This window comes from Lepus europaeus, chromosome 7 (assembly GCF_033115175.1).
Source record: "Lepus europaeus isolate LE1 chromosome 7, mLepTim1.pri, whole genome shotgun sequence".
NCBI lineage: Eukaryota > Metazoa > Chordata > Mammalia > Lagomorpha > Leporidae > Lepus > Lepus europaeus.
The window spans coordinates 28,528,550-28,551,810 of NC_084833.1; the positions used below are offsets into that span (position 1 = coordinate 28,528,550).

The window sequence follows — 23,261 nt, forward strand, 5'->3', positions numbered from 1 at the left end:
AACTTGACTATGCTTCTCACTCTCAACCCAGTTTCTACTTTTATAGGAAAACAAGACAAGAGAAGGGTAGTTTTGCCTCATTTTCCCATATTTTCTTGAGGGGTTGAAGAGAAAGAAAATGGAGTGCTGACGTCGTACTTAGACAATATGGCAATATTGCAAGTATATGTGTATATATATATATATATATATATATGAAGAAACAATGAGGCCAGAAGGAAAGCACTTTAACTCAGCAGAAAAATGAAATACTCTGTCATATTCAGAATGCACATTCTCATTTTCAACACTTGCAAACAACAACGTGTTTCCTGCTCGTTGAGCACAATCACAAGAATTCAATAACCAATCTTGGTGTTCTGATCGACCCATTGTAAGTGGTCATGTTCCCTAATTTGCGTGTGTGTGACAGTGCATGAATGCTTCACAGACGACAGATGATCTTCCACAGCCTTTCTAAAGGATGACAAAAAAATTAAAACAAAACAGAAGCACTTCAGGTTTCCTCCCCAGTCTAAGTGTTCAGAGAACCAGAAGGGCTTACTGCAGCTAGCCAATAACCTGCAGCTGGCTCAGGATGAAACTGCCTGACACTCAAGGATGATCCTAATTAAGTCACTAATTAAGTTCTCAGTGGAAGTGATTAATTAACAACCGGCATGCCTTGGCTGATGCCAGTGGCAGCAAATACAGGGAGATAATTGAGCAGGTATTGATATTCAAAAACTGAAACTTAGTTGAAATGCACCTCTCTCCACTGTAGATATCACCTTCACAAAAAAAAAATAACAAAACTGTTAAGACTTTGGCAGCAGAGAACATAATCAGAGGATCTGGAAACAGAACAGCAGTGCGGAGATGGTAGTTCTATTCTGCTTAATTACTGAAATCCTAAAATATGATCTTATTAATTAGCAGAAATAAAAACAATAATAATAGTCAACATTTTCCAGGCATTAACTCAGCGTGTCCTCTCAACAGCTCTATTAGTTCCCTTTGACAGGCAGTCAGCTTTTAGCACTGACAATGACCTCATTCCAGATCCATTGGCTAGAAAGGGCAAAGCTGGGCAGTGTAGCCTAAGAGCCTGCACTTAGCCCTTTGTGCCGCATCATAGACTTCTTTTAAACAGGCATTTATGTTACACATTTTATTTAACCCAATAAGATTATGCATAACTGGGGGCACCAAGAAATGTCACTAACCACAGCACATTGTCATGGCAAGGCACCATTAAATGTATATCCCAAACATTTTATACTCAAAGAACTAATATTTCTGAACTCAATAAGGCTGGTGGGAAGATTGGCTTTCTAATGTATCTATTTCAGAGTTCAAAGCTCAGCTCCCTCGTGCAATGGCCTAGGACTGGTACAAAGCTGGTGAGGGGCCTGCCAACAATAAAGGCAAGAGGACAGAGGTTCAGGCATCTCAATGTGAAAACCAATACCTACAAGGCCCATTGGCCGCCAGTGAAAACATCAGTTCAAATGTGAAATCAAAATCAATTCTGCTTTCAGAGCTATTTAAAATCATTTCTCTGACTGACAAATTGTGCAGCCAGGAGTACAATTCTGCCGTTCCTTTGCTGAAACTGTGCACTTCCCTAATCTGTTTCCAAAGAAGGCAGGATTTTCAACAAAAATTGGTTTATTTCGTAATTCTAATGCCATGGGAACAATTCTTTGAGAACAACAAGGCTCCTTATCCCCCACATTTTAAATTCTTGTCATTTGTTTCTCCAGTGTGATGGTAAAATGCATCAAGGCATATCTATTGGTATCTAACACCCCACCTTACCATAGTGAATTCTTAATAAATACTTGGAGAGAGAAAACTAATTTTCTGCATCTCAAGTTTTAAACTGAACAGCATGTATTGAGTCTACCTGCCAACAGGACACTGTAGAAGATAAGTGTAGTCTCTACCCTCAAAAACTAAATGCTGTTACAGAGATAAGAGAATAATCAAGAAAAGCTCAGAGAATAATCAAGAAAAAATTGCATAGTTCCAACCCCCAAGATGACAGATTTATAAAAGGGCAGAACCAATATGGATGAGAACAGCCCCCAAAGGTACATGTTATAAAGCAAACCACTGCTATCTTTACTCATTTCATAGTCATGGGTGGTTATTTATTTACTCAAATTCTCCCCAGGAGAAACAAAATATTGTATTCACTGACTGTTAAGAATGGCATTTCTGATGGTCCCTGTGAAACTTTCTAAAACTTGAGTGCTTTAAGAAACTTAATCTGATCTTATTGTTGTGTCTAAAACAATCAAAGGCCTTATTTTTATTTTAACTAAATGTCACTATCTTGGCTGATGTGCACTGTAGAGTCAGACAACTTTGAAAACTGAACACTGACACTGGATGACATAACTTCAAACACTTTAATCTCTTCCTTCTCACTACATGTTAAGAATTTCTAATATTTATAAACTACCTATTCATATCATTTGTCTTTATTCAATCACTGATCAGCAACTCAAAAGCTATAACCATGGAATCAAACACAACACTAAAAAGGGAGCAATCAACCTGACTTCTGCTAATTCAGACTAAAATAATTAATATTTAAGCTGCTCACACAGTTATAAAATTTAATTCATCTGTTCATTTGTTGCCATGCAAAATGCCAAAGTTTCCTAAAAGTTTTGGGCATCTACACCCAAAATGGATGTGCATCAGAAATGCTGTAGTCACCCATTAGCCCAGTGGTTCTTGTTTCTTAAAAATTTCTGAAGACCCCAGACAGCTCTTGTTTACATGGGTTATATCCATCAACATCTGACATACTGCAATTTAAAACTAACATAAATTCCAAAATGCACTTTTTAAATCATTAAAATAATCCCGTTAAATGTTACATTATTTTTATGACAAGCCTACTTTCCAAAAACAAAGGAAATAGCACAGAAGCATTGTTTTACACTTTCTTCAAATCCATGCTCATGTACGGCTTAGAAGAAAGCTGGCTTCTGTATTTTCTACAGCATTTAAATTTGGAAATATGCTGTGTCAAATGAAGAAATTCCAGTCTCACACACACATATATAGTTGGGAAATGGAGGAACTCTAAAATTTATTTATTTATTTACTTATTTGAGAGAAATAGAGAGTTCCCATCTGCTGGTTCACTCCCCAGTGCTGAATAAGCCAGGGCTGGGCCAGGTCAAAGGTGGCAGCCAGAACTTGACCTTGGTCTCTCACACTGGGGGCAGAAAGCCAACTACCTGAACCATCATTGCTGCTGTAGGGGTTTCTTAGCAGGAAACTGAAATCAGGAGCCAGAGCTGGGAATGAAACCCATTTACCTCAGTGTGGAGTATGGACATCTAAACTAGCACCTTAATCACCAGGCTAAATGCCTGCCCCAGGGAAGGAGGTGTTTCAGTCTTTTTACATAATTGTGGATATTCTTTGATACTATACCAGAAACTGACAAATGATAACATTTTCTAAAGGTACGCTTCAATGTGCAATCTGAAACCATACTTATATCAGTGAATTTTTCATAGTATTATATTAAAATCCATTAGTCTATCTTGCACATTGAATGGAGCTTTCTCCTATGTGTGATTTTATAACATGATGATTTGGTCATTTGGAAAATACTGGTTCACTGTGTTATATAGATCTTCCAAATATTGACATATTTCATTACCCAAAACAAAAATCATCTTAGGTAACACCACCAATTTTACCAGAGAAGCCTTTAAATATTGAGAACATATCAAGCTCACAGTACTGGATACAAGTTTTCCAAAAATCTAATTTTCACTTGATCCATTGCCAATTTTATCATTGGCAATGAATACTATCAATGGTTTGCCTTGAAGAGATGGGTTTACATCATTCATATTTGAGAACTGCAGTTTGTCTGTCAATCATTCTTTCAAGCAAAAATGAGGATCCATATGAAACAGAAAAATACATTCATTCAGCACATAACTCAAATAATAAATGTTTTTCTATAAGTCAACCATTGTATTTCAATATTTAGCAGAAAAGCTTTATGAGTTCTTACCATTTGGGCACACAAATCATTAAAAATAGCTGTGTTTGAGGATCAAGATGTAATAAAATTACTAATTTTTACTACTTCATTTTCATTGGAAACTAGCATTTGTTTTAACAATGATTTAATGACAGTGAAGATTATAATTGCTAGTATAGTAGTTAGGTGCCACTACCTTGACTGATACTAAGGAACCAACATCTTCAGCCATCATTGCTTTTGCAACACACTTGATGTGCAGACCTCAAGGTTTTCCAGAGGCTCCCAGACTACATTTTCCATTATCCACTGGCCTAGATAATAATCAGTCCAACCCTTCCACCAAGAAATACTAGAGGAGTTGGATAAATTGCAGAAATCAACTATTTAAAGACATTGGAAAACTACTAGAGAATCCCAGAAATTGAGAGGCCAAGATCTCAGGGAGAAAGAAAACACTGAGAATTAAGCCTGAGAATCCAGGCTGCTTATCAACTCATGGCACTGACTGCTAGCAGCAGAGGCTTAGAAGCTGAGAAGCTAAAAACAAAGTGCTAAGAGCCGGAAAATCTTAGGCGAACTACCAACAGACTCACAATGCTATGAAGATAAATGGGGTATTAGGCTTTAGTGCTTCCAAGGAGGAAGGGCTACAGCTTACCTTGAAGGGCTATCCCTAGAAGAAGGCAAAAAGAATAGCTCCCACAAAGCTAGAAACTCACTCCAAAATCATCCTAGTGCTAGATTGGATTAGGTGATCTAATTGCTAGTTAAATGATAAAGAAAAGCTTCTGAAAATCACATCATCTGGAGCCCACATGATTTTTTCATACACAATGTTCAATATTCAACCAAAATCACCAGGTATACAAAGACATATTAAAAAGGGAAATTGATAATAAAAATTCACCCACAGGAGACCTCAGGTACTGGAGTTGTAAGACATGAACTTTGGGGCTGACGCTGTGGCATAGTAGGTTAAATTCCCACCTGTGTTACCGGCATTCCATATGGGCACCAGTTCAAGTCCTGGCTGCTCCACTTCCAATCCAGCTCCTGCTAATGCACCTGGAAAAGTAGTGGAAGATGGCCCAATTACTTGGGCCCCTGTACCCATGTGGTTGACCCGGAAGAAGCTCCTGGCTTGGGATTGGCCCAGCTCTGGTAGTTGCAGCCATTTGGGGAGTGAAACAACAAATGGAAGTTCTCTCTCTCTCTCTTTCTCCCTCCCTCCCTCCCTCTCTGTCTGTAATTCTGACTCTCAAATAAATAAATCTCTTTAAAAAAAAAAGACATGGATTTTGGATTTTACAATAATATTTTCAGATGTTCAAAAACACATTACAATAAAGGGAGATTTTTAGCAGAGAACTGAAATCTGCAAAATGGATATTCCAGTTGTTTTAATAACTGAAATGTTGACTACTTTAACAGCAAATTAGATGGAAGTCAAGAAAAAGTTAATAAGCTAGAATATATGGGGCCGGCATTGTGGCATAGCAGGTAAAGACACCACATGCAGAGCCAGCATCCCACATGGGCGCTGGCTCCTGGCTTTGGATCAGCACAGCTCTGGTCATTGCAGCCATCTGGGAGTGAACCAGCGGATGGAAGACCTCTCTCTCTCTCTCTCTCTCTCTGCCTCTCTATAACTCTGCCTTTCAAATAAATAAATAAATCTTTAAAAGCCAGAATATAGACAGCAAAAAATATAGATTGAAGCAAGAAAGGTAATAAAATCAATGGAAAATAAAGGAAAAAAAGAGTTACATGGAGTGTAGTGAAATGACCCCAGTATTGCTAATATTTGAAGAGATAACAGTTGATAATCGCCCAACACTTACAAGACTCTACAAGCCCAAGCAAAATAAATGTGAAGACAACAGCACTATAGCACATCATAGTGGAATTACAGAAAAATAAAGACAAAATCCTAAAAAGAAGCCAAATGAGGGAGAAAACATTATCTTCAAAGGAACAACATTCAGATTGATATGTGATTTTTGCATAGCGTTCAACAATAAATATTAGAAAAGAATGGAATAACATCTTTAAAATGGTAAGATAAAAAAATCTAGCATAAATAGGATAATATAATAATACTTGATTAACCCAAAATTAGAAAGCAGTGACAGGAAATAAACAGAACTGGCAAGTTAGGGGAGCCGGATTCTATCCTGGTTGCCCCTCTTCCAGGCCAGCTCTCTGCTATGGCCCGGGGAGTGCAGTGGAGGATGGCCCAAGTGCTTGGGCCCTGCACCCCATGGGAGACCAGGAAAAGTACCTGGCTCCTGCTTTCGGATCAGTGCGGTGCACTGGCCGCAGGGCGCCGGCCGCAGCGGCCATTGGAGGGTGAACCAATGGCAAAGGAAGACCTTTCTCTCTGTCTCTCTCTCTCTTTCTCTGTCCACTCTGCCTGTCAAAAATAAATAAATAAATAAATAAATAAATAAAAGAACTGGCAAGTTAAGTGGAAAATGAAATAGTGAGATAACAGATAACAGATTTAAAGTCAAATATATTAATAACTATATTAAGTGTAAGTGGATGAACAAACTCCAACTGAACATAAGGGTTTTAGACTGTACATGTATATGTATACAAACAGGTATGTTTTTATAGGATATATACCCTATGCTGCTTACATAAGACACATAAACTAAAAACCACTTTGAGTGGAAAAAAGCATAATAAATGAAAATAAAAGTGTAGAAGTCAAAAGATTACTGCCAATCCGGTGAGAAGGCGGGGATTATCAGAGATGCCCTGCTTCACAGATACAGCATTTGACAGCAACAGTAAATCAAATCCTGTGTTCTCCAAGAATAAAAATAAGTGAGAAATGTATACAGGGCCAGAAAGATGGAAATTAAAATATGAGCTTTATCCTGATAGGACTGTTTTGAAAATGGGGCTTGGTTCACAGTCACAACTGGACTTCTTATATAACAAGCTCTCCTTCCAAGACTAGATGTTGGATGACCCCCACCCCCACCCCAAGAGAAAGCCTGCTGACACTGATCCAGTCAAGTGTTAGAAGGACCTCTTCACATTCCTAGGACTTCTTTCTGTCTACAGATGATTCTCAGCCTTAGACACACGTTAGAGTCATTTGGGGAACTCCCGAAATGGGCATGGGTGAGGGCACACACCTGACTACCAGAACAGAACCCCCAAAGGAGAGCCAGGAATGAGTAAGTTTAAAGCTGCCCAGGTAACTACAATGAGTCTCTAGGGTTGAAAACCACTGCCTAAGGTGGACTTGAGCCATGTCTAAAGGAGGTGCAGATACAGAAGACATACAACATCCAAACAGCATACGCAGCTGGCGCTGCGGCTCAATAGGCTAATCCTCAGCCTGTGGCGCTGGCACACCGGGTTCTACTCCCGGTCAGGGCGCTGGATTCTGTCCTGGTTGCTCCTCTTCCAGACCAGCTCTCTGCTGTGGCCTGGGAGTGCAGTGGAGGATGGCCCAAGTGCTTGGGCCCTGCACCCGCATGGGAGACCAGGAGAAGCACCTGGCTCCTGGGCTCCTGGCTTTGGATCAGCGCGGTGCACCGGCCGCAGTGGCCATTTGGGGGGTGAACCAACGGCAAAGGAAGACCTTTCTCTCTGTCTCTCTCTCTCACTGTCCACTCTGCCTGCCCCCCCCAAAAAAAAGACACAAAGACATGGATCCACACACATTCAGTGTCTTTTCCCAATCTCTAAAATACGATAAAGCATTCCTTTTCCCTTGGGGAAGATGGGTAGAGTCTATTCTGAAGAATGCAAGTTTCCTCATATTACCCTGAAGACTGGGCAGAAGATGTGTCTCTATGGATGAAGTGCCTTTTCAGCTGGCCCTTAATACAACATAAAAACTGGAGAAGTAGGAATACAGGAACATCTTGAAGCACAGGGTTTTCCCTCTTAAAGGTCTTAGGGATCATTGAAGCAATGAAGGAACAATCTGGAAACAGTCCTAAGTGGAAATCAATGACACATCTGAACTTTAAGTTGCTTGAAATATGCCATTTTCACCTAGCTCAGGATTTTACACATGCTGTTCCTTATGCTTGTTCCTGTGGTATCAGCCCCTTATATTCACTCCAATCCCATCATCTAGTCAAGATTACTCTTGCTTTCAGTCTCAGGCTCTCAGAACTTTCTCTGATCCCAAAACCAAAGAAAAGTTCCCCTGCTACAAGCTCTCGTGAAATCTAGAACACTTTATAATCATGTATTTGTGATTATATGATTAAAGTCTTATTTTTCTGATAAATTAAGAATTGTACAAAGCCAAGAACTTGGTCTATTTTAGTCTTCTTTATTCCAGGCACAAGTATAGTTCTTATATATTTGTTGAATAAGAGGTCCTGGTCTGATGCTGCTTTAAGTTGCAGATAAGAAAATAATTTTAAATATAAATAAATAAAATAAATAGATTACTGATGCCCTCATTTGTATGTACCTGCCTGTTAATTAATTAGAAATCATTGGGAGTACTGGAGAACTTGGAAATCAACATCATACAAAGCTGCCACTCTTTAAAAAGGGATCACTGAAAATTCTCATTCAACATAATCAACCATGGCATAAGTACACCTGCTGACCAGGAGACGTGAAAAAAATAAAATGAAAAAAAAAATAGCATGATTCTGAGAACAAGATGTCAAAAAATAATCTCTTCAACCAGCTACACGCAGCCAGAGAAGCTGAGCCAACATGATACAGGCTAGGCAAGGAGTAAGTCAGGGAACAATGGAGCTGGAAGATTTTCTGCAGTTTGAGTCTCTAGCCAGGCACCATAACCCCGCCCCTTTGCATGCCAACCCAGCACACTCACTTTCCCATGATGCATTTGCATTTCCTCCAGAACCAACAGGATGCCATGAACACAGTGAGCTGAGCTTCAAGCAAGGATGCCATGAAAACTTTCCCAGACGACATCACACACACACTGAACCCAGGCCAAACTCTACCCTGTTTGTATGTTCAATTAAGGTACCACTCCTGCCCCACAAAGGGTCCACTGGACTGGAGTGAGCAGCCAGCTCTCTCTCTCATCCTCTCTCTCCCTTCATCAACGTACTCTCTCTAGCTCTCTCACTGTGAGCATCTCTCCTTTTTTGGTCGTCTGTACTCCCGCCTGAATATATATTCACTCTCTAAATAAATCCTGTTCCCATTTTTGTGCTTTACTCATATCCCTTTGAATGCTAATCTCATGAGGGGGCAAGAGCCTGGAATAAAACAACCTGGAATCATATTCCCAAAACAAATTGAGGAGGCACAAAATAATAAGCAGGTGATTTGTCCTCATATTATGGCCTCAGCATAATAACTAGTCCAAATAATAACAGCTTTGCTGGATAACAGTTCAAGCCAGGTTGTCTGAGGCAAGACAATCACCAGGTTAACTATCTTATCTCAAATTCAAAGGAAGAAAAAAGTAGTTAAAACTTGATCTCAAGTAAACACATGGCACCAAACTAGTGGCAAAGCTTAATCACTCAAACAACTGCTCAGTACCACCACACAAACTTGGCTCCACTGAAGAACCATCTTCACTTTCTCCACCTGCACTGCCAAACATATAAACCAAATATTGAGTAAGAATTATGCTTCTTGGGATACACAGCAGACTCATAGAATGGTGGATGTCCTAAATAGCACTCTGGCCTCAGAATCAGCCCTTAAGGCATTCAGATCCAGCTGAAAAGCCCATGAGAGTATTTCAGGCATAGAAAGCCAAGACACTCTGGTAAAAAGAAAAAAAAAATGACCTAAATGAAAGATCTCCACGAGTGAGATCCCAGTGGAAAGAACAGGTCATCAAAGAAGGAGGTACCTTTCTCTGAAGGGAGGAGAGAACTTCCACTTTGACTATGACCTTGTCTAAATATGATAAGAGTCAGTGAACTCAAAAGGCTTCCATAGCTTTGGCAACTCATGACAAGAGCCTAGGGTGATTATTGATGCCATAAACAAGAGTGTCAATTTGTTAAGTCAACAACAGGAGTCACAGTGCACTTACTCCTCATGTAGGATCTCTGTCCTTAATGTGCTGTACATTGTGATTTAATGCTATAACTAGTATTCAAACAATATTTTTCACTTTGTGTTTCTATGTGGGTGCAAACTGTTGAAATCTTTACTTAATATATACTAAACTGATCTTCTGTATATAAAGAGAATTGAAAATGAAAAAAAAAGAATTATGACTCTGAATCCTGGAGAATATTTTTGAGAGTGAATAAAGTGAATAAACAAACTCAATAGTAGAAAAACAATATACAACCCACTTCCCGGTTGCCCCAGGCAAATCTGCTGCTTCACAAATAACAACAGAATCTAATCAGTAAACCTCCCAGCTGCCAAAATTATGCAAGTAACTTGCCTATTTAAAATGTCACATTTCCCATCTGACATAAATATTTGCCTTCTGCTCACATTCCTGAAGTGTAATACAAATTAGGCCCAAACTAAAATTCACCTTGGCACAAACTATTTAATTTCTTTTTTCCTTTCAAGTGACCCAGATTGTGCATTATGAAAAATGTGAAACCCTGGTGGTCTTCCTGGTAATTAAAATAGATCACTGGAGCCTGCGTCGGTTTTCAGCTTCAGCTTTTTGTACATTATTTTACATGTGGGACAAGCATGACTACTTTATTCAAGTCCACTGAGGCTAGGTTCAACCTCAACAACTTTTAATACAAGACCACCTGTTATTGGATTTCTAGAAAAATACTAGTAACACATTTTCATTCAAATTTTTTAAAATCAAATCCAGTAACTGTAAAATGTGACTTGAAAAATGTTTTTAGAAAACAATAATGGAAAAGGCAAAAGGGCCAATTTAAAAGACTGATATAACAAAATTCCAATTTTTTTTTTTTTTTTGGCTACGTTGTTTTATGGTGTTATTCATACCACTCCACTGCTGGCAAGAAAAAAATTTAAACCATCACAAAAATGCCCAACATATTCACTTTCCTCTTTTCCTATACAATTGATTTTATATTGCAAATGTATTACATGCAGATTAGAATCACTTTTCTCCAAGTATCATCCTCAAACTGATGCTATCCAAGTCCCTTGGGGAGCTGGTTAAAAGGTATTATCACCAGACAATACAGAGACCTTCTGAATTAGACTTAGGAGCAAGACCCAGGAATCTACATTTTTAACAAACTTCCTTCCCCAAATCACCCAAAACTCAAAACAGTGTGCTTGCCTTACAAATATAGCTTTCTGAAAAGTCCTTAGCTCTGCCTTCAAATCCAGCTGGACCCCTACGCTGCTCTTATAGGAATTCAGTCACCTGGGATATTAAATCTAGAGACCCTGCCTTGGAAAATCTCTGGTCTCACTTAGACCAAATAAATAACTAAAAAAAATCTTCAAAGTCTTTTGGTTAATAGAGTGTTCAAGACACAAGTACATCATACTAGCTGAATTTTCTTAATTTTAGGTGATTTATTTTTATTACTATAACAAGAACAGATTTCATGTAGTTCATAGATCCAATTCTAAAAATATAATGATACTACCCTACTCTCCACTTCCTTCCTCCCTTCTTTCTTTCTTAATTTTTGCAATAACATATATTGCATTTACTTTATAGACACAAGCTTAATGCTCCACTAAATAAAGTAATCAAATCCCAAGATGTCAATTTCACTTACATACATTAAGTTTTACTTTGTGCTCTATATATTAAACACCACAAATCAGTGAAAACATGATTTTTCTCTTTTTGGGTCTGGTTTATTTCACTAAGCATAATGGTCTCCAGTTCCATCTATTTTGTTGCGAAAAACAGGATTTAATGTTTTTTGTGATTCAGCAATATTCCATATTTGCAAACTATGCATCTGACAAAGAATTAATAGCCAGAATACATACAGAAACATGAAAAAATATTCAGAATCACTAGCCACCAGTGAAATGCAAAGAAAACCATAATGAGTTATCACTTTACCCCAATTAGAATGACTATCATCTAAAAATCAAAAAATAACAGGGGCCGGCACTGTTGAACAGCAGGTAAAGCCGCCACCTGCAGTGCCAGCATCCCATATGGGCACCAGTTCAAGTCTCAGCTGCTCCACTTTCGATCCAACTCTCTGCTATGGCCTGGTAAAGCAGTAGAACATGGCCCAAGTCCTTGGGCCCCTGCACCCACATGGGAGACCCAGAAGAAACTCTTGGCTCCTGGCTTCAGAGTGGCTCAGCTACAGCTGTTGTGGCCATCTGGGGAGTGAACCGGTGAATGGAAAACTTCTCTCTCTCTCTCTCTCTCTCTCTCTGCCTCTGCCTCTCTGTAACTCTACCTTTCAAATAAAAAATAAATCTTTAAAAGAAAGAAAGAAAGAAACTGCCTCTTCCCTAAAACTTAACATTGATGTTGAGATACTCCTGCATAAAGAATCAGGAATGAGTGTTCTCCAAACAAATAACCCTAATTTTGAACATATGTCAAAGTTCTCTGCACTACAAAGGGCATACATGCTTACATAGAAACATTAGCCAGGAAAAGAAAGAGATCATCATGTATATAAACATCAATGGATTGCCAGTAACCCTCTTTTAGTCCAGCACATGTGAAAATTACCCTAGAAGAAACATTTACAATGGATCATTATTTTATGATTTTTATTATTAATCGATTCTTTATGTGTCCCTTGAAAATAACCTGTTATGCTCTTTAGACTTCAGATAATGAGCCCAGAATCAATCACATGGTAAACTGAGCAGAGTGTTTATTTCATTTATGACCAAAGGTTTTATAATCTTCAAAAGGTTTTGATTTTTCATCTGAAATCTTTGTTGTTAAAACAGAAATTGCAGGACTTCAGCTCACGGGAGATGGAGCTAAGATCATTAAAAAAATAAAAAAAATAAAAAAAAAAAAGGCATTTTCTAGTTTCTTGAAAGAGGACAAAGAGAAGAAATAGAAATCGTACCCTTGCTCATGCGAGGCTTAATCTCTTCATCCACATCCAAATCTTCTAGGTCTAGGAGAGGGTCTTCCTAGAATAGGATTAATGGCATTTTTTATGCATGTTAGGCTTGAAACAAACACAATGAAGTCAGTGAAGCCACTTCTACAACACTCAGCTGAGCAGCCGAAACTACTCCCCTCCTGAACCACTGAGTTCCAAGGCTCCAAGCCTTTGTGTTCGCTGTGCTTTCCCAGAGACGTCTGAAAGCAGCTGTGAATTTGGAAGCTTCTCTGAGTTTCTATAGGCCCCACAGTCAGATCACTATAATGAAAGAGAAAACAGTCTGGGAGCTTTGAAAAGGGACTTCATTCCAGACTCCGTCCCAGAACACATCATGTACCACCTAGACAATCCAAACACTCTTTTTCTTTTTTGGTTTTGTTTTATGGCTTTTGCTTCCCAAGAAACTGATGGTGGTGGTTCTGGCTATTATCCTAACAGCATGCTTTCTTATAGCACTCTGAAGAGCCAAAAAGAAGAAATTAAAGAAAGCAGGACAGAAAAGTTCATTCAAAACAAAATCATTCTGCCTTGGGTAAATCACAAGAGAGGTGAGCAGGGCAAAAAATCAAGTGTTCTCTCTTTTGAGCAAATAAAACTGAAAATTACTTCAAAGTTAAAAAGCAGAGCAAATGACCTTTGCAGACACAATAGCAGCATTTCAATGAAAAGCTATTCCACATGGAATACTGCTTTCCACGGCAAGCTGACAATGAGATATTTTAGATTAACAAAATGGTAACATTTCAGACGTGAACTAATTCATCTCTGGTGAATATCAAAGAGAATAAATAAGGAAATGATTTCACCACTGATACAAATGATGCCTAGCAAAGGCATAACATTGCAATGCCTTTTATGCTCACGATCTAAACACACACTAAATAAAATATCTTTGAATTACAAATTTAGATTTCATAATTGGAATTCAAAAGATAGGTTGGGGTGTTCTGTCCTTTGGCTCTATCTACCAGACCATGGCTATTACTCAGGAATGTAATATGGAAGCTTCCATTGCTTAGAAGTACCTAACTGTAGTCACCACTTGGCTTCCAGGCCACAGCAAAAGTTAATCTGCCATATGATGGTTTCATTACTAAAATCTGAGAATCTTAAATTATATTGTCATTTTTTGTGAATGGCAAACCCTGAAACGGACTAGAATCACATTTCTCTATCAAAGCATCCCCTTCCATTTGCAAGATTTAAGAAAAAAAGAATCAGAACCTAGCCAACCAAGGATAGTTTAAGATATTCAAACAATTTACAAAAAAAAAAAAACTGGAAGGACAAAATCTGCTGAATCTTCCAGTTTTCTGTAAGAAACAGCAAACTGGGGTTAGAACTACAGCACAGTGGGTTAAGCTGTCGCCTACATCGTCAGCATTCCATATGGGCACCAGTTCGAGTCCTACTGTGCCACATCAGATCAAGCTCCCTGTTAACGTGCCTGGGAAAGCAGAAGATGACTCAGGTGCTCAAGTCCCTGCCACCCATATGGAAGACACATATGAGGCCTGGTCCAGTACCAGTTATTACTGCCAATTGGGAATGAACTAGTTGATGGAAGACCTCTCTTTCTCTTCTTGTCTCTCCTTCTCTCTCTCTGTAACTCTGCCTTTCAAACATATAATGGAGAGAGATAGCAAATGAGTGTGTGTTTTTTGTTTGGTGTGTGTTAGGTTTTTCCATGAGAGAAAAATGAATCATGCCTTACCTTCACCTTTCCTGCCCGATTCAGATCACCTTGAAGGAAAATGCCAACTTTTTGGCCTTCTTCCGCCACTATCTGAAACACAGTGAGAATACATTGATGGGAAATTGAAAAAAAAGAAGCTGATCTTGTAGCTATGTTGACTAAATGATGCATGACAGCCTAGATTCACTAAGCCATAGTGGTCAGCAAATAGCCTTCAAAAGGTCTGGCTTCTACTTCTGAGCTCTAAACTCATCCATAATATAACCTAGATGGAGTAGACTACTTAACTCTAGTGTTCTCATGTGTAATACAGGAAAATTCTCCACCTCCTTTCTCATTCCAACGAACCTCCAACGAACAAATCAGGGAACATTAATATAACATTTTTGAGTCATTATAAAAGAATTCCATTCAACGATTCTTTGCCTCTCACATTCTGACCAAACACTCAATAAATAGACAGTAATACCAATGGCCAATAATTGCCAGGAAAAACAAAAGTTCATATTTCATAATCATATCATAGGATGCAAGCTCTAGAAATAAAGAATTGCAGACCTCTGCACATATAAGCACATTTCTAGCACAGATGTTTTTGTTCCCTTGTATAAAACTTGTATAAAACTACAATCTCTTAAATTTTGTCACTAGTATTGGAGAGAAGACATGATTAAGCAGCAACTACAAACTCAAATTTCTTTAACAGTACAACTTCCACTATGATTCCTTGATAATTAGAAACCAAATGAGGGTATCAGAATTGTAGCGTAGCAGGCAAAGGTGTGACCTACAATGCCAGCATCCCATATGGGCACCAGTTCATGCCCTCGCTGCTCCACTTCCCATCCAGCTCTCCAGTAATGATCTGGGAAAAGTGGCAAAAATGGTCCAAGTGTTTGGGACCCTGCCACCCAGGTGGGAGGCATGGAAAAAGCTTCTGGCTCCTGGGTTCAACCTGACCCTGTCCTGGCCATTGTAGTCATCTGGGGAATGAATCAGCAGATGGAAGATCTCTCTGTGGGTGTCTCTCCCTCTCTCTTTATAACAGTGACTTTCAAATAAATAAATAAATCTTGGGGAAAAAAAGTAAAACATGAATAGAGTCTATAAAGTCTTGAAGATTGGTAAGAGATAAATCAACATTTATGGACCAAATATTAGAAAAACCAAGAGAACAGATTCTACTTTATGTTTCAAAGAGACAAATCTATGAGAGATCAGAGAAAGTCCCATTTTACCAAAACAATTTTTAAGAAGTTCTTTTGGCACCGGGTTCTAGTCCCGGTTGCTCCTCTTCCAGTCCCGCTCTCTGCTATGGCCCAGGAAGGCAGTGGAGGATGGCCCAAGTGCTTGGGCCCCTGCACCCACATGGGATACCAGGAAGAAGCACCTGGCTCCTGGCTTCAGATTGGCATAGCTCCGACCATAGCAGCCATTTGGGGAGTGAGCTAACGGAAGGAAGACCTTTCTCTCTGTCTCTCTCTCTCACTGTCTAACTCTATTTGTCAAAAAAAAAAAAAAAAAAGAGTTCTTTTGTCCAAAATAAAGAATGGTCTAAAGGATTTAAATCATTTGAACAACAATTTATAAATGGCAGATGTTTAAGAGGTTCCTAATGAAAACTGAGAATCAGCAAGCTACCATAAGAAAAGGTGTTGATGAAATCATGAAATGTAATGGTGATTTTCAATAGCACTCCTTCTAGAATTAGGAATTACCAACCAATAACTGAACAACGTTTCTTAGGGTCTCTTTTATAATTCATAAAGATTGTTTTTTTTCCTCAGACTGTTTCTATAAATGTGTATGGCATTACCTGTTCTTCCAAACATTGTGAGGAAGTACGAAGAAATATGATTTTACTTCCCAGATGGTGGTGGTCATTTGGTTCATTTTCATGAGTACATTTTACTGAAGGAAGTTTTTCTGAAGAACTTGTGCCAAATGCTCCCCTTGTCATCCCATTATCCTCTGAAATAATTAGTAATATAGTATTAGAAAACATCTACTACATTCAATCTGGTTTATTTCATTTATTGAAAAACTTCCTTCAAACAAAAAAAGAATAGTTTGCAAAGCACTCTACAAGTAAATGCTAAAAGCATTAAGCATTCTTTGCTGTAAAAACCTACTTCAAAACCTGCATAGAAAAATAACACTATTTCATTCAAAATATTTATTGAATGCCTACTATATGTGTGTTCATCACTGTTCCTGGCCATTATTAAAAGGTCAATTTAGTACTTGCATGACTGTATCCCATTTTCTTTTCTAAACTTGAGGGGTTTCTTATTTATGTGGAAGAATGGATGATTTTCAAAATATTTTAAGAGGAAAAAAAAGCAATTGTGAAAAACATTCATAATCCTATAAGCCAGAAAAGACAGAACAAAATTTTTCCCATTACTCTTTCTAATCTTTTCTTTTCCATCCATGAACTTCTAAAAATCAAAATGGGATCACACTAAATATATTATATTGTAAATCAATTATCAGCAATATCTTTTTTCTTGTTGTCATTGAACTTTCTTCTGTGCAATTATAATATTTATAGAGAATTTCTTATAAATTAAAAATCCCTTATTCTCAACTGTTTAAAATGATTAAAAATGAATATTTTTACACTAAATCCATACATACTCATGATTATCTCCTAAGCTAAGGAAGAAGTCTAAGATTAATCCTAAATTAAGACACTGTGAAAATTGTGATATCATGATGTTATTAACAAAAACATGGGGGGGAAATAAAATAGGATAAGCTTGGTACAAGATAATGAATTGAGTTTGACCACAATGCATTTGTAGAGCAAACAGAAACCATGGTGAAAATGACCGGAAGGTAGCTGCAAATGTAGGATAAAGTGTGGGGAAGATGTCATAGTTATAGATAAGTATCAATTATTAATTACATGGAGGAAATGGCTTAAGCCATAAAATTATTTTTAAAATCAGTAGTAATATTAAAATTAATAATATGAGTTAACAATCATTGAGTGTTACCCTTTTATGAGCATCTCAAGAATCATTTCATTTAAGCGTGGTAACACTCTTAGAGACAGGTACTGTTACTACCCCCACTTTACAGACAAGGAAACCAAAGCCAACAATTAAGTAACTCGCTCAAGGTTATGAACCTGGAAAGTAGCACGATGGGGCTATGAACCCAGGCCTTCTGACCCTAGAATCTATCTTTGTTATCTATAATAATATAGCAGATGGCTAGGAAAGGTCCTGAGAAAACAGAAAAAGAAAGAAGCAGAAAACAGAAGAAGAAATCCTTGAAAGGAAATAAAGAATAAAAGTTTACAATAGTTAAAGAGGGACCAGGGCTGTAGGATACATTCCAAAAAGGATTTTTTTTTTTTTGACAGGCAGAGTGGACAGTGAGAGAGAGAGACAGAAAGGTCTTTCTTGTGCCATTGGTTCACCCTCCAATGGCCACCGCGGCTGGCACACTGTGGCCAGCGCACCGCGCTGATCCAAAGGCAGGAGCCAGGTGCTTCTCCTGGTCTCCTATGGGGTGCAGGGCCCAAGGACTTGGGCCATCCTCCTCTGCACTACCAGGCCACAGCAGAGAGCTTGCCTGGAAGAGGGGCAACCGGGACAGAATCCGGCGCCCTGACCGGGACTAGAACCTGGTGTGCTGGTGCTGCAGGCAGAGGATTAGCCTATTGAGCCACGGCGCCGGCCCCAAAAAGGAATTTGCGTGCAACTGACAATAACAGTCAGGAATCTATGCCAGTGGAGTGTTGAAGGAACTCAAAAGAAGGCAAGTGGCATAAATCAAGTGATCCTTAGTCTGGGGAATCCAATTCCATCCCTTTCTAGTCTCTATCATGAAAATATTCAGAGAAGCAGAAAATTTTTTTAAGATTTATTTATTTATTTAAGAGATAGAGTTTACTTATTTATTTATTTAAGAGACAGAGTTACAGAGAGAGGGATAAAGAGAGGAAAGGTCCTCCATCCACTGTTTTACTCCCCCAAATGGCTGCAATAGCCAATCTGAAGCCAGGAACCAGGAGTTTCTTTGAGGTCTCCCATGTGGATACCAGGGCCCAAGCACCTGGGCCATCTTCTGCTTTCCCAGGCCATAAACAGAGAGCTGATCAGAAGAGGAGCAGCCAGGACATGAACCAGCTTAGCCTACAGCACTGGCCCCCGAGGGATTGGTTTATCTGTGAACTCCTTATCCAGATCCATAACTGAAGGAGTTATAAGGCAGCCTAGACTAGATAAGCAGCCATATTTGTTTCTCTAGAACTGTCAGTTACGTGGCATCAAAATCATTGAGGTATATTTGGTGCTAATGCTCACAGCCTGGTGCAAATTCAAATTGGAATCTCTTGTTTGCTTCTGAATGGCCCATCATTGATAGTATTAAGTCTTGTGCAGATCTCTTCAGAACATTAACACAGAAATACTGTTGGTGAACAGATATAATATAGTCTATAATATATCATTAATAATTCTGAGAAGAGGCAGGCATTGTGGTGCAGTGGGTTAAACAGCTGCTTTCTTTATCCACATCCCCTACGCTAGTGCCAGTTCAAGTCCCAGCTGCTCTGCTTCCAATCCAGCTTCTTGCTAATGGGTCCTGGGAGGCAGCAGATGATGGCTCAAGTGCTTAGACCTCTACTACCTATATGGGAGACCCAGATGGAGTACCAGGCTCCTGGCTTCAGCCTGGCCCAGCCCTGGCTGTTGTGGGTATTTGGGAGGCAAACCAGTAGATGGACAATCTTATCTCTACCTCTATCTCTCTTTCGGCCACATTAAAATAAATCACCAAACTCTTTTTAAAAATAAGCCAGTGGGGCAGGCACTGTGGTGTAGTGGGTAAAGCTGCCACCTGCAGAGCCAGCATCCCATAAGGGTACCAGTTCAAGTCCTGGCTGCTCCACTTCCAATCCAAAGCAGACCATAGCAGGGCCCCTGAACCTACATGGGAGACCAAGAAGAAATTCCTGGATCCTGGTTTCAGATTGGCCCAGCTACAGCCATTGTGGCTACTTGGAGAGTGAACTAGTGGATGGAAGAACTCTGTCTCTGTCTCTGTAACTCTGCCTTTCAAATAAATAAATCTTTAAAATAAATAAATAGGCCAGAGAAGGGAAATACAAATATTGAATGCATCACTTTTTCTTTAAAAAGGTCATATCCCTGCAAATTTTGTTCCCAAACTGTACTCTAAATGTTGTGTGTGTGCATGGGTGCAAACTGTTAAAGTCTATGCTTAGCATGGACTCTGTATATAAAGTCAAACTAAAAATGAACCATAATGAAGAAGAAGATGGGAGAGGGTGAGGGAGGTGGGATGGGAGTGGGGAGGATATGGGGGAAAGAACCACTGTATTCCTAAAGTTGTATCTATGAAGAAATACATTCATTAAATAAAAACTAAAAAAAAATAAGATAAAAAAGATCCTATCTATAAACAACACACACACAGGCCCACTGTCTACTGCTGTCTGCTGCACCAACACCAGTGGTTCCTAACTAGGTACACTTGGCAGAAGTGGCCCCTGCATTTTACCTCAGCAAATCTCTAGAAACTCTGGTGGAGACACCACACAGCTTTGGTTGCTGGAGGTGGAGAGGATGGAGAGACTATATAAAGTATTGGGAAGGTTGCTAAGAAAACTGCTGGAGTAACGAGAACCATGAGGAACAGGTAAGAGGAAGAAATGGCCTAGGACTTGGCTCCTCGGCTTCTTCCTGTTCTGCAGCCACAAAGATATGCTGAAACAATCTTAGTTCCAAGATAAGCAGTGGCAGCATGATGGAGCAAGGCAGGTGAGGAGATGATTGAGTTAACTAAGGAATGAGAGGATTCCTCAAACTTCATCAAAATTGGAAAGGAAGAAAACTTCCCATGGCTACCACCATTCTTCAGTGCACTGCGCTAATAAGAGACTTCAATTCTCTCTGCTTATCCTTAAAGTTAAGCACAACCTAAATCTAGGATAGAACATATTCTCCAACAGAACACTGCTGCAATAGTCTACCTCCTCACATACTTGAAAAGCAGAGAGATGTCTGAAAATAACAGATGTTCTGTAAGCATGAATTCTGCTTTTTCCTCACAGTTACTCAAGGTATTCCTCTGCCATTTCCAGTAAAACATCCAGGGTATTTGACAGGTAACAAGAGCAAACTCCTTTGAAATATAAACTAAGTCCCAGCTGCTTATGGTGATGATGAACTATTAGTTGGAGTCTCAGATCTAATAAGTCTGTCCACTCTCTAAATTCTCTCTTTCGTAAACATAAATACCAGGAGATGCACAAAAGAACTTTTTCTCTTTGTGATTAAACTCAGTTTAAAGCTTCTTCCTAAACTTTGAAATTAGTTTCACAAGAATACATACTCTATCCCTCCAAAGAGCTTGAAGAGCTCCTTATGGTGGCTTTTATCATTTTTTAAAGCCAGTAAATAATAAATATCTTGGCAGAAGGAGATAGGGGAGAAAAGTTATTTTTCAATATGATAATGTCTAAAAGGCAGATGTTGGTGCAGCACAGAATCCAAAGTGGCCGAAAGCTGATTAGAGAGCCACATGCTGCTACCAGGGTTACCCCAGTAGCGATCCAAACGTGCCACCCAGCTGCTCGGCTCAGCTTCCTCTGCTTCTGTTTTTTCATGAGAGTCCTTTTCCACCCTTTCATCTTATCCCTAATGCTTCTTGCTTTGAAATAAGTGTCAGACATAATACAGTTTAGAAATTTAACAGCAATATTTCAGAGAACAAGTAGGTTATTGAGACCTGAAAGAGCATTTCTTTGGGCATTTCTGAGTCAAAACTTCAATACAGATGAGACAAAAGTTTTTCTAAAGGTTTTTAAAGGTTTCGTTATACTGAAGCAATGGAATTTCAATTTTCTTTTGAAACCAAACAGACAAGCTTCCAACAGATCTGCCTTGCGAGGCCACCACAACGCCTATGATGTCTAATTTCAGACCAAAGAAAAAGGTTACACTCCTTGAAAAGGTTGCAACTCTTGATGCCTTGAGAAATTAGATGGTAACCATAGATTGATTATGTATCTTCCAGATAAAAGTGATTATTTTCAGAGCACTCAAGTTTGAAAGAAACTTTTCTTACAAAAACATTCAAATTCATCCCTACTACTACTGGATTAGTGCCTGTGAGCTGAGAAACATCACCACACTTGTGGCAGAGTTTTCACAGTTCAGCACAGGTGGCATCAGAATTCAAGACCCAATCCTACCAGCGACCTCCAAGTGTGTATTCTTCGGTGCTACAATCAATAGCAATATAAATCAAGAGCATGCTCTCAGTCATGATGAGATATTGAATGTGTTGCTGGAAGGGAAGAAAAATTCATGGGAGGGGAAATTCTGTGCCACACTGGGCAGCTGCAACAAGGCTTTTGCAAAGAGAATAGGGGATAAGCAATCACGCTTGTAACAAGACTGGGTACTTTGAAAGTCAGGAGGTGCTTCCCACATTATACTCCTAGCCTAGAGCAATGTTTCTCTGGACAATAATATTTGCTCTTGATTTGTCCAGAATAACTTCTTTCCACCACTTCTTGGTCACATGCTTCCTTGAGATGTGGTCTCCCCTGGAGTGACAGTCATTAGGATTAAATAAGCAATTTAAAAACCAATCAATCATAAATCAGAATAAATCCAAAGTAGCTAAATTCAGCACACAAATGTTTTGTCTGAATTCCCTGTACAATGCTCTGAATTCCAACTGTTTTATGTTCTTCATTTGAAAGGGCACAGGGAGGAGAGGATTACCTCAGCCTGGCCAGGCAGGAATAATTGTGCTTTCCCCAAGGCTGGATGATAATTGACTCATTATTCACAGTCATAGCCATCAACCTGCCGAGGCACAAATGCACAAGCCTGGCCTGGAAAAATGTATGTCAAAAGCCCTAGATGAGGGACAGAATAGCTGCAAGTTGAAATTCTTGAAATGTCTAGTGTTAGGCACTTAAAGAATGTCAACTTGCTAAAGTTTATTTTCAGGAAGAAAATCTATGAAGTTGAGTTATACAGATCATTTTGAATTCAAAAGTTATATTCTGGGGCATCAACCATGTGCAAGGCGACCAAGATGGGTGGTTTATGAACCAGGCAGTTAAGCCATATACACACACCACCAAAGTAGAAGGCACCCATGGCAGACAACATACAGGAGGTACAAAGTCAGAAAATGGGAAAATCAAAATAGGTTTGGGAGAATCATAAAAAATCTCACACAGGAGTAGGGCATCAAGCTAGACTTTTTTTTTTTTTTTTTTTTTGACAGGCAGAGTTAGACAGTGAAAGAGAGAAAGGTCTTCCTTCCGTTGGTTCACCCCCCAAATGGCCGCCACGGCCGGCATGCTGCGCCAATCCGAAGCCAGGAGCCAGGTGCTTCCTCCTGGTCTCCCATGTGGGTGCAGGGCCCAAGCACTTGGGCCATCCTCCACTGCCTTCCCGGGCCACAGCAGAGAGCTGGACTGAAAGAGGAGCAACTAGGACAGAATCCGGCGCCCCAACCGGGACTAGAACCCGGGGTGCCGGTGCTGCAGGCGGAGGATTAGCCT

General features: G+C 39.3%; 1 protein-coding gene across 3 annotated transcripts in view; it reads right to left on the minus strand.

Annotated features, from left to right (window-relative positions):
- IFTAP (intraflagellar transport associated protein) overlaps positions 1–23,261 on the minus strand; it is an 83,069-nt gene that overhangs the window by 19,411 nt on the left and 40,397 nt on the right. For 2 of the 3 annotated variants that reach the window (XM_062198030.1, XM_062198031.1), the window contains 4 exons: positions 16,512–16,666; positions 14,714–14,785; positions 12,958–13,024; positions 4,994–5,071 (listed from right to left, as the gene is read on the minus strand). In XM_062198030.1, the coding sequence (XP_062054014.1) occupies positions 4,994–5,071; positions 12,958–13,024; positions 14,714–14,785; positions 16,512–16,666 (372 nt within the window). The remainder of the gene's footprint in view (positions 1–4,993; positions 5,072–12,957; positions 13,025–14,713; positions 14,786–16,511; positions 16,667–23,261) is intronic. The other variant, XM_062198032.1, reaches the window with a different exon arrangement.